Source organism: Ictalurus furcatus, chromosome 14, assembly GCF_023375685.1.
Source record: "Ictalurus furcatus strain D&B chromosome 14, Billie_1.0, whole genome shotgun sequence".
In the NCBI taxonomy this organism is placed as follows: domain Eukaryota; kingdom Metazoa; phylum Chordata; class Actinopteri; order Siluriformes; family Ictaluridae; genus Ictalurus; species Ictalurus furcatus.
The window spans coordinates 24,355,829-24,368,493 of record NC_071268.1 but is presented as its reverse complement, the minus strand read 5'-3'; the positions used below and the strand labels follow the sequence as shown (position 1 = coordinate 24,368,493).

Sequence of the window (12,665 nt, the reverse complement as noted above, 5' to 3'; positions counted from 1 at the left end):
TGACTCTGGTATTGGTCAAACACACACACACACACACACACACACACACACACACACACACACACACAAATTCTGTAGCAGTATATAAGAAAGATGAGATGGACGATAAGAGACTCCGGGTTTAAGTAGACAGACGTAACTCCTCACAGTCAAAGCTCGGAGCAAAAAGATGAAACCCACAATCCACAGCTCATCATCTTACCATCACCATGTCTCCAGTGAGTGAGTTAGCGAGGTCGGAGACAGACGAGTGTCCATCCGCATCCGGAGGCTGACCCTTAGGACTGTTTGCAGGCTTATTACCCATAGTCCTACTGCAAAGAGACAGGTAGAAATAAAGGAGGAGAGACACAAGAGAGAGAGAGTGACTTTCTATACAAGGAAGCTCGTCTTTTATTTGCGAGTATCACAGTTTACTCCCACGCTTGCTCAAAGGGTTCACTCACCGAACAAACCCAATATGGAAAAGTTACAATTTTAGATCAATTTCTTGTAAAATATTTTATATATATATGCGAAATGCGAGAAGTTTTCTCTCCGAGCTACACGCGGTTCAGACAGCAAGCATGTGATGGACATCTCAACAAGATTATGCTCAGCAAAAAATAAATAAATAAATAAATAAATAAATAAATAAATAAATAAAGCAAGAATACAAAGAATGAGTGAAATCCAAGCCCAAATACTGCAAATGAAACGTTTAAAAACACACTAGATCGCAGCAAGCACCTTATGATATTGTTTCCGTACACTAGTAGACAACCGTTAAAGTGTAAAGCATGATCAAATTATAAATGCAATTAACAAGAAAACATTTTTTTTTTTTTTTTTTTTGAACCACAAAACAGGCATTTAACAAAATCCAACCACGCGACACACATCATCAGATATACAAACAGATTCAAGACTTTACAGTCAAATGGGTTAAATTTCGGACCATGAGGAAATAAAGGAACAAGAAAGCTGACGGACATCACACGTAGATGTACAGATAGGAAATTACAACGAGATGAGACCTGTCGAACAGTAAGAATGCATTATTCTCTTACAGCTGGTGTGAAAGTGCTAAAAATAAGTAGTATAAATATGGCGTGGCGAGACAGAAGCCGAGGTAGAAGACTTACTGAACTAGTGAACAGAGCCAAACCCTGCAAAAAACTAATCAAATGAAACAGTGCAACTGAGAGAGAGAGAGAGAGAGAGAGAGAGAGAGAGAGAGAGAGAGAGAGAGAGAGAGAGAGACAGCCCATGAGAATGATAATGAGAGAGGGAGAGACAGAGAGAGACAGCCCATGAGAATGAAAATGAGAGAGGGAGAGACAGAGAGAGAGAGAGCCCATGAGAATGAAAATGAGAGAGAGAGAGAGAGAGAGAGACAGCCCATGAGAATGATAATGAGAGAGAGAGAGAGAGACAGCCCATGAGAATGATAATGAGAGAGAGAGAGAGAGACAGCCCATGAGAATGATAATGAGAGAGAGAGAGAGAGAGAGAGAGAGAGAGAGAGAGAGAGCCCATGAGAATGATAATGAGAGAGAGAGAGAGAGAGAGAGAGAGACAGCCCATGAGAATGATAATGAGAGAGAGAGAGAGAGAGAGAGAGAGAGACAGCCCATGAGAATGATAATGAGAGAGAGAGAGACAGCCCATGAGGAATGAGAGAGAGAGAGCCCATGAGAATGAGAGAGAGAGAGACAGCCCATGAGAATGGGAATGAGAGAGAGAGAGAGAAAGAGAGAGAGAGAGAGAAACCCATGAGAATGGAAATGAGCAAGAAAGAGAGAGACAGAGCGAGAGAGAGCCCATGAGAATGGGAATGAGAGAGAGAGAGAGAGAGAGAGCCCATGAGAATGGGAATGAGAGAGAGAGAGAGAGAGAGAGAGAGTGAGCCCATGAGAATGGGAATGAGAGAGAGAGAGAGAGAGAGAGAGAGAGAGAGAGAGACCACATTTAAAACGAATGGACAGACTGGTCGACGCACAATAGGAGACAATGGTAATGATGCGTGTTGAGTAACAGTGAAAGACAGCAACAGATAGAGAGAGGCAGGGTGAAAGAGAGACAGAAGGACCGATCACAGGAAGAAAAAAAAAACAAAAAAAAAAAAACAAGCACTAGCGACAAAACAATGGGTGGACAGTTCAGACAGCAACTGCAGGAAAAGAGAAAGACAGGAAAAAGAAGAAGAAAGTTCTCTGTCAGAAAAGAGATGCAGCATATCATTAGAATGACTAAAAGACTACAGAGTCAAATGAAACCAGAAGAAAGACAACGACTACACCAGTGCCGAGTTATCAGAAGAGCAGAGCTGCAAGAGAGGAATAAAGAGCGAGAGAAGGAAGGACAGCGAGAAGCCTGAAAACACAATAAACGCTTAATCTGGGTCAGTCAGAGAAAGAATAAACAAAGGAAAGATACAACGAATAAACAAAAGGACAGTACACAAGAAGAAGAAGAAGAAGAAAAAAAAAGGAAACCAAACCAAGAGCATACAGAACGTTAAGCAAAATAGAGTGTGTGCTGGAAAAAAAGAGCAGAAGGAGAGAGAAACAAGATTGGAGATTAGTTCGACAAAGAAAAAGAAAGGCCAGGATGAAATACTTCCTTTTCTCAGATTAGAGAGAGAGAGAGAGAGAGAGAGAGAGAGAGTGATCGAGCAAGAGTGAAATCTAAAAAGCAAACACAGACGGAAACAATAAGGAAGCTTTAGAGAAAGAAACAAAAAGAGACACAAATAGAAAACCTCAAAGCCACAGAACAGGGACAGAGACACAGTTGGGCGGACGGATTGACGGACAGGCAAAGGTGGGACGTTGCAATCAGGGGACGATGCGCGTCTTTAGAATGGTGGGGAGACGAGGAAAGAAGGGAGAAATAAGGGGGTGGAGAAAAATCTAGATATTCCATTCAATTGGAAAAAGATCAGATCAGATCAGATGTAAATAATACATCCACGTCACTAGGTGGACCCCAACAGTCTAAAGAGATTAGGACGGGGGACCTAAGCTAAGTCCGCGCTCGGCACAGGGGTGCCGGGACACGAGCGGCTCATTCGGACCGAGTTTCTTTCGCAGTAGAAACTCAGACGTTGTCTGTCTGTCATCACGTTTTAGCCACCAACATGGATATTAAAGACTGATAGAAAATGTCCTTTCAAATGTAGCAGGAATTTTGGTCCGTTTGTTTGTTTGTTTGTTTGTTTGTTTACGAATCCGCTCATTAAATCGATGAAGACACACAGACGTACTCGTACAATTTTAAAAACACACGTGATGCAAGCAGAGTGAGACGAGCAGAGACGCACACAGACACGTGGACAGATAAGACAGACCATAAAACACACAAACCTGGCAGAACACCCTGGGGAAAGGGAGACGATAAAATGCTCAGCTAGCAGATGCCAGGTAATATTTGGCATTCATGTTAATTAGCGAGTAATTGGTTAATTGTATAATTGAGTGCTGCGCAGTATGCCGGACTGGATAATCAGTCGCTAAGTGGTTCGGTGATTTGTTAATCGGTTAGTGTGAGTGATTTTTAGTAAGATTGAGCTAAGTGAAATCTGATGAGAGTGATAAACGAGGTCAATGGAAACAGAAACGAGGGACAAAATAAAGCCGTACAGTCCGGAGAAAAAGAAGTGTGGGCATTGTGAGCTTTTTGAAAGCGGACCTGAAAACGACAGGGACGAGACGGGAAAAAAAAAAAAAACGAGACCCCGAGATCCCTCCCGTCTTCTTTATTTCACTTCCTCACCCCCCTGTTCCGTCTTATCGATTGGGACGGGGGCGGAGCGAATCTTCACCGAGGGCTGTATAATTCACTGGGCCTGAAGCCTCGTTCACAGTAAAGCTCGACTATTCTCCAGGATGGTGTTTTCAGACTCCGGCGCCCCGTGGTGCTGAATCTGGTGTGTTCGAAGGGACAAACACACACCGCTGCAGTTCTGAAAAGCCTCCAAGACTGGAGTATGTTATAAAGGAAGGAAATAAGGTCTAAATATGGTCACCGGGTATAGATGCGTACGATGCGTATAAAGGGCAGGAAGGTAAAAGGCATTGAACGTCGAGCGGCTTGGGAAAAGCACAGTAGGTCTGAGAAGAGTGTAACTAATATAAACAATAACGGGAAAATGATAAGAACGGTGTGGTGAAGACGCGAGAGGGAGAGATGGAGAATTAGCGAAAGGCAAAAGAAATCACGGAGGGAAATCTAAATGTCATGGCCGGTAATGTGACTTTCATTTGATCGCACTGTCGCTGGTTAGAACAAAACCGCAGAGACGGTTCAACTAAGAAATATGTTTCTCATTCGTCGGGATTAATAAGAAATATGTTTCTCATTCGTCAGGATTAATGGTGCTCATGAATAAATCGGAGAAACAGCTGAGCAGTCTGGGGCACGAAGAGCCGGCAGTAGGGGGCAGAATGATCTCAAATTCCCCTGAACACTTCTGTTCATCCCATCACTCCCAGCTCAAAAGTAGGCTGTTGGCATAGCAACCAACGGGTAGAGTGGAGTGTACGTGCAAGAGGAAGAGTGTGTGTGTGGGGAGAGAGAGGTTTTGGGAGGACATGGGGCGAAGCAGCAGACAGTTAGAGTACAAACAGCAGACGAAGAGAGGATATATGACAGGTACAGGTGAGAGCCTCGGTAATGCGCGCACACACACAAATGAATATACATATACACACATGGACAGGGGGAACACACATTCAGAGGCAGGCGGCTGGGCCATTTGTTGTTCACCGTGACCTGTTATACTATCCTGCTGTTACCTGCCCGGTGGGCTGCATGTGGCCCCCCGCGCCGACACAGCAGAGGGTAAAGTGGGCAGAACAGCCTCGGCTGCAGGGCTGCAGAGAGACGCGAGAGACACAGCCATCCCTCCCTCGTTCCCTTCCCTCCCTACCTCCATCCCTTTATCTGCTTTATAGAAGATCCCCATAACAAGTCAATGGCAATATTACAGAGCAAGCACTCCCATACAAATCCCACACCAACTAACACTGACCAAACACACATCTCTCTCTCGCGCTCTCTCTCTCTCACACACACACACACACACACACACACACACAACATATCATTTGCACTAAACCACATTACATATTTTTCCACACACTTCTTCTGCACTGTGGGAGCAATGTCCAAGACTCATCAGAGTGGAGAGAGAGCATACGAGAGGCTATTACATAACCAACCCACTCCAGCGTGTGTTCGTGTGTTTTATTGAGGATGTGTGAGTGATATGAGTGGAGATAAATGACATGAAATTACACCTCAAATGTATGTACGTTTGGCATACATACACTTTCATTTTACACTTACACACACACACACACACACACATTCTCTGACCTTTAAAGAGATAATTAAATACAATGAACTGCAGCAAATATACAAATTATGCAAAGACATCATCTAAACAGCTTAAAGCATCACGGCTACCTGCAATATTATCAGCACTGAACACTGCCAGGAAATTAGACCAAATCCAAAACTGTAATCTGTTAACGAAACCATATCGTCATTGAAATCACCTTCACCTTCGATTATTTATACGGAGACTATAATTCACTGCGACTGACAATCAGCAAAACTTTTTCAACTTTGAACTGAGGGCAGTGGCGGCATTCATATTCATTTCCTGATACTATTGACCACTTTGAATGCTAATAATCTTTCCAGAGTGACCAACGAATTAAAAAAAAATTGTTATTTGACTGATATAAGCCAATTTTCTGTTGACTTGCATGAATTTCTAGATGGCGCGGGGCAGCATGTGCGATGCCCCACTTCGCTTCCACGGAGATATTATTGCTCCCGGTGGTCATAAATGGTAACTGCAACAAGTGCTTGGTATTGCCATCCAAAGCGTCAGGTTTGATCTATGACCAATTTGAGTAAAGGAGGAAGAACGGACAGGACGGTTAATCACAGGGTTGCCAGATAGGGCTATAGCAAAGAATCAAAATTAAATCTAATACATTTCCACAAAACTCCAAAGTGTCAAAGAAGCTTTTATTTGTCACATTTATTACATAAATTATTTTCTTCGTATATGCCAGCTTGTTCGGAAGTCGGAGTCGGAGCGCAGGGTGAACCTGGAGCAGAAAGGGTTAAGAGCTTGGCTCAAGGACCTTACAATGACAGCTTGAACCCCCAACCTTCTGATAGGTAACCCAGAGCCTTAACCTTTAAACAATCACTGCCCTAAAGCAAGCGCAAGTGCAGACAGTGTGCATATGACCCATGATATATTTCTAAGATTGAGAGAGGGAAAGGTGGATTATAGAGTGGATAATATCCGTACATCAGAGATACACCTGAAATACATGTTTCTCCATGCAAAGGCTGAGGAAAAGAATAAAAACGTCTCCCGTTTCCAATGCCCAAATTTTTCAGGACTTATTTATGTTTTTTAAATGTAATTAGGCTGGACATTTTGCTGAAACCTGTCAACCCTGGTTAAGTTGATGATACGACTAAAACTGCACAGAATAAGCTGCTAGACAGCATGCTGGATGATGTTTTCCATCATCAATGGCCTATTCTGGGGTTAAATTCACTGGACAGTAGCCTATAGCATAAATCAAGTGTGATAGCCTTTCAAGTTCACCGTGTTTGAGGCTACGTCGTTATTAATGTCGGCCGGCCACACAGAAATATATGGCCAGAGCTGCTGCTGACTGGAGGTGAATGTAACAAAGGGGGGGGGGGGGTATTTTTATGCCACGAAAACAGAAAAGCTACAAGCTACTCATAGTTTGAAGTAGTTAAGCTACAGTCAAGCTAACCTATTAAAAAAAAAAAAAAAAAGTAGCTAGCTTCACTACAAGTTACTAACTAAAAGTAGTTCCTTAACTGGGCAACAATTGTAGTATTGTAGTATCGTGATTGTGCATCAGCTTATTACTAACTGTGTTTAATTCTGCATAAAGAAATTAAACCCAAGGGAAAATAATTCAGAACAATGAATGAATTTATAATGTGCACATTAGGATACTTCTCAATTTACCATGACAATCGTGTTCATTTTTATACGCGCCCTTACATTTGTGCTCGAACTCTTGGACGGCGTGTTATAATCGACATACTGGACGAAGGATTTGAATCTTTGGTTTGCAAAGATTACATATAAAAAGGTGTAAGATTTATTATTTGATTCCTTAAGGCATATGAACTTCGACAAAAAAGGCCACGGGTCATTGGTTTTCTCATTATCTCCATCATGGACAATAAACGATGAATAATCTATACTTTCGATAGGCCGATAATCATAATACATGCAACAACAACAACAATAAATCATCATCATCATGTTATTTTAATATATTTACATAAAATGATCACTCGGAGAGAATGTTAGAAGTGACAGAATGTCTTTCTTATTTTTTCCTCTCACACTGAATGTGCTGCTCCTCTCTCTCTGCCACAGAGGTGTACCTGCGGCGGGAAAGCAGGACCTCGCGCTCGCGGCAACTTCGTTGACTCTCTTCTATGGAAGGTATCTAAGGTTTACCCCAAAAGTCGATAAAGGAGTCTGAAATGTGGACCGGAGCCGTTTCTGTCAAAATGCGTAAGCGAATAGAGGGGGCGGGGGAGGGGTGGCTGCGGGTTGCCATATATTGAGTGAAAGGATTGTATTTGTGTTTTGACTTTTAATAATTGAAGCACTTATTAAGCACCACTAGATTTAAAAAAAAAAAAAAAAAAAAAAAAACCCACATATGGCTATTTTAAATGTTTTCCAGTATTTAAATTTCAAAATGCCAAATTCAAGCACCCTTTACGAACCCTTTATTGTGCTCTGTGGAAGCAGGGTGGAAGATCGACTCAGAGAACAAACGTACACTCTGTGGGAGTCTTTGCATGCAGTATTCCTTAGAAATATACTAAAGGATTCAAACTGAGGAACGGTCTGATGCATGTGAAGCAGAACTGGGCCACAGGCTTTAAGTACACTTAGCCTGAAATTGCATTAGAAATTCTCACATTTAGGTGCATGCAGTACAATGTGCTCAAAACCCATGAGCTCGGCCATAAACCCGCTCCGCAGACCAGCACTGCAAAGCCAAATAAGAGTAAATCAAGTTATCAAAACAAAACAAAAAGCCCATTTGGACTTGAAGAGCAATGATGCTAAGACACGACCCAAATTACAACGCTATAGGGCATTCTTTATCTCTCTCTCTCTCTCTCTCTCTCTCTCATATATATATATATATATATATATATATCTTAGCTGTCTTTGTGGTAAGTTTAAGAGCTGTGAGGTTAAGAGAGCGGTGGCTTTCCTATCCTTGGGAACTCACAGGGGCGGGGGACACCCTGGACTCGGTGCCGATAGTGTTGGACATCTTGAACGATATTATCTTGAGATAATGTACGAGTGCATGTTTTGGATACTGTATTTTGGTGGTTTTATAATGCGTTGGTCATATTTTAGCAAGTTCTAGTTAGTACCTTATGCTGCATTCAACTAAAGGTCATAATTTGTAAACTACGACTAGGAAAAAAGTCAAGAAAACGCCCCCTCAATTCAGAATTCCTATTCAGGAACTCGGGACGGTCTCCTCGACTCCAAGTTCAGCGAGTGACGTCAAACTCAACATGGCCGCTCAGAGCAGGAGCGGTAAACAAAGTAGCACTTCTTACCTTTAAGAGCAGTTATACGATAAACTCAAGTATTTGGTTTAGATCAATCAACGTACAGATATATTCTCTTGTTACATCTAGAACACTGACTATACATTTCACTGTTTTGAGAAGGAAAACATCAAGGAATACACCACTCATCATTACCTGGCAGGTCGTTGCTAGCAAAAGACAACCATACCAGAGACCACAGTCCTGTCGCAATAATCCAATAGTCTACTTTGACATCTCTACTTGAAGAAAACAAAGTTTAGCGAAACATCATGGAGATGTTGCTTTCTAATCTCAAACAGACTCAAACCCTTACCTTGAAGAAAAAAAAGAAAAAAAAGAAACGTGTATATATATATGTAGTGAAAAATGATCAGGTTGCACAAACGATGAAGGCTTTCAGATCTTATTTAGAAGAAATGCACACAAATATACACGTTTGCATTGTAATTTTCTTTCGGTCATCTACGATACAACATGAGTTACAGTCCCCTCCGAAACTATTGGAACGGCAAGGCCGATTCAGTGGTTTTTGCTGTACAGCAGACTGAAGACATTTAGGTTTGAGATCAAAAGACGAATATTACAAGAGATTTTAGAATTTCAGCTTTTACTTTTTGTCATTTATATGTATACAACATAAAGCATAGCAAATTTTATATCCGACCACCCAGTTTGTAAGCGAGCAAAAAATATTGGAACATGTGACTGACAGGTGTTTCTTGCTACCCAGAATACATCACTCATCACAGTTAGCTGGCAGGCTTGTGGCTAGCAAAAGACTAACATGGCAGCATCCATAGTCTCTTCCCGTCCTAATAATCCAATAGTCTACTTTGACATCTCTACTTGCAGAAAACAAACTCGAAGAAACCATCTCTACTTGAAGAAAGATGTTACTTTCTAACCTTGCCTCGTCTGTCTTCTATCAAAATCACACTGAGTAGTGAGCCAGTTTAACGAACGCGCTCAGTCTGGCTAAAGATGTCTAAAACTTGCCTAGCCGAGTGTGATTTTCTCATGCGACGATTGTCACAATCTGATCCAGATGTTGGATAACTACGCACTGTAGCACACTGGATATGAACCTAATCAATGCGTTGCCAGCTGTCAGAATATCCATGACGCTCCTGTTGCCGTTTCATCATGATCAAAACAGAAAGGACTTCATTAAAAGACAGTAATAGAAATAAATTTAAACCAACAGTACACAACTCGCCAAATTAAACAGCGATTATTTATTCGCCTTTACTATAACCTCACGTGATAAAACCTGAGACTGATGTAGATGATGCTGATAATCAAAGCGATAACACATCTCCTGTTGTAAAATAATAATTCTTTCAAATTTGTTTTCCCCTAAGTAGATTAGGTAATAAATGTAGAGGTAGATTAGACATCTTTCAGTGGAGACATGTAGCAAATAAGACAATTTCAGTTTAGTTAGAACGATATAGTAGACATTTATTTATTTATTTATTTATTTATTTATTTATTTAGAAATCCCAGGCCACTATACATACAGTATATTAGTTACAACTTTACAAAATCTTTGCCGATGCTGCAAAGAGAAGCCGTTATGCCTATCAAGCAAACCTTGAGCTGAGTTGTTTGTGCCAGATAGAAGGAGTGAAGCTAAGTGCCCGATAACATTTAACAGCCTTTTACTTCACGGGCACCAGAACAAAAATGACCAATGAACCATAACAAACCATTTGAGGTCCGTGCGTGTGTGCGCGCGCACAGGGGCGAGTGAGAGCATGTCTTTTGTTCCCAGCGAGGATTATTTCAAAGTAGCCCCCACCAACATTTACCCTTTTTGATGTGAGGTGCAATCTTAGAATGGTGTAGAGCAAAGTGTGTGGAAGAGAAGCTAACATCCTCATGCACTGACACATTACAAAAAAGTCTTAATAGACTTTCCTATTTGCTTCCTGGTTTGTTCACTTGCTGCTCTGGTCCCCCTGCTCATTAGTCAAATCTGTTTTTAGTAAACCGTCTCATTCAATATGTAAAATTAGGTAGTGTGTTTGTACTCTTCAATTAATCTCTGGTTCTGTGGATTAAAGGCGCTTTCACACTTTAAAGGCAAATCAGACTTTAGTCCTGTCCATTTTGACATAGGTGAAGACTCCTTACATAATCAGAGATTCGATCAGCCGTTGATTCGATCAGTGAACCGTGTTCTTTATTCGTGAGAGCCCAGTTTTACAACGGTCCGCACTAACAATGATATCGAATGATACGGACTCTGTCGTAAAGTTTTTAAATCAGATCGCTTAGCAAAAGAGATTCAATCCCACAATTAAATCAGCAGCTGGGTCGATACATAGACGACGCAATTCTGCTTCGTCTACTTCGTCACACAGCTACCCAACACTCTTCAAATAAACCAGAGATGCACCGATGTATTGGCCGATAAAGGCAATTTTTCACGCTAGCGGCCGATAGGTTAAAAACCTCTGATGATCAGGGCCCATTATATCCCGTCAATCAAATCCTGTCAGGCCGAGTGAATGTGACGAGTGAGTGTGAAGACTAACAGGAGGTTTTTTAGAATTCACTCAATGTTAATATGAATTGATACCATTAAATAAGTTAAGAAATCTTAATATAATCTTCAGAATTTAGTTCACGTTAATGAGAGTAATGTGTTTTCTGTTTATGAGACCAGTTACTGTGAAACAACTTGTTGAAATGGAGAGAATAAAGTTTTTATTTGCATTTCCTTCAGAATTGTGGAAATAATTAATAATTATTCATTTAAAAGAAGGCATAAAAGGCAGAACTATTGGTATCGGCTGAGAAATGTCGTATCGGTGCATATCTAAAATAAACCAATCAAATGACCAATAGGCACAACTCAAAGTTTGGAAACAAGTAGAACTCAATGGATGTTTATCCAGCCAGCAAGTCTAGTCCTTCTTGTTAATAATTTATATGCCCGAAACACCCTTTAAACAGACTTCAAACAGGAAGGAAGCTATTGCAGAAACACTATTTCAGACATTTCCAGACTCTACCAAGTTCATCTGCTGGTTACGATGATAATTTCATATAAATCCTTCATATAGTTGGTGGACGGATGGACAAACAGACAAACAAATGGATGGACAGACAACCCGAAAAACACAAGCCCAGCATTTTCTAAGTGCATTAACTAGTCATTTACCTTATCTCTAATAAATACTGTATGCACTTGCATTGCCTGGCAGTGGAAGTATTAATTAATAGCCAACAACCAATCAGAGAACACTCCCATGTGAAAATCATGTGGTGCGCTTAGATAAACAGTATAACATGGAACCGACCCGAATGAAAAAAATCATCACAACGTCACAAAAAATATAACTTTGGTACAGACCTTATCAAACTAACTAGTTGTGGAAAAACAGCCTTAGGGTGTCATAGACTTCAGCTGTACTCTTGTTTTGAGTCTGACTCTGGACTACATATAAAGATTCTCCTGTGAGGGCCTCTGAGTTGGTTTCTCATAAAGAGCCTCTGTGAGTACATCCAACCACTGACTGGTTCAACAAATGCCAAGTCAGTGTAAACAACCTATATATTTAATAAAATGTGCCCAAAATATCATACCTCTACATGCAGCAGTAGACAGAAGTAAGCAGTGTGTATAGGGAAGCTGTATCCTATTTCAGTTCTGTTGAACAAGCCACAGTGCTCATAGTGTTCAGAGTCTAGGACAGTAATGGAAAAATGACTCAATCTGACACCAAAGGCATGTTAGATAAGGGCTAGAATAAGCCTTATAATACTCACTATACAAGTCAGTCATGGTGTACGTTTAGATGGCACAGACAAAGAGGTGTAAGCCGAGATATGCAATATATTTTGTAATCACATTGCAAAGCACCTTAGAAAACCTGAAATCTCATATCACCTTGAAACTCAAACCTTGCGATGAAGTACTGAATGCCTTTCAGCTAACTTAACTGAAACGGGTTAACTGGAAATAACGGTCAGTTCGCTGGAAAGGCGTTCAAGTATACTTT

The 12,665-nt window shown here is 41.0% G+C and overlaps 1 protein-coding gene across 1 annotated transcript in view; it reads right to left on the bottom strand.

Annotated features, from left to right (window-relative positions):
* Positions 1 to 12,665, bottom strand: part of LOC128617738 (rabphilin-3A-like) — a 47,318-nt gene that overhangs the window by 17,820 nt on the left and 16,833 nt on the right. Inside the window, exon 3 of the mRNA XM_053640916.1 lies at positions 203 to 314. Within this exon, the coding sequence (XP_053496891.1) occupies positions 203 to 314 (112 nt within the window). The remainder of the gene's footprint in view (positions 1 to 202; positions 315 to 12,665) is intronic.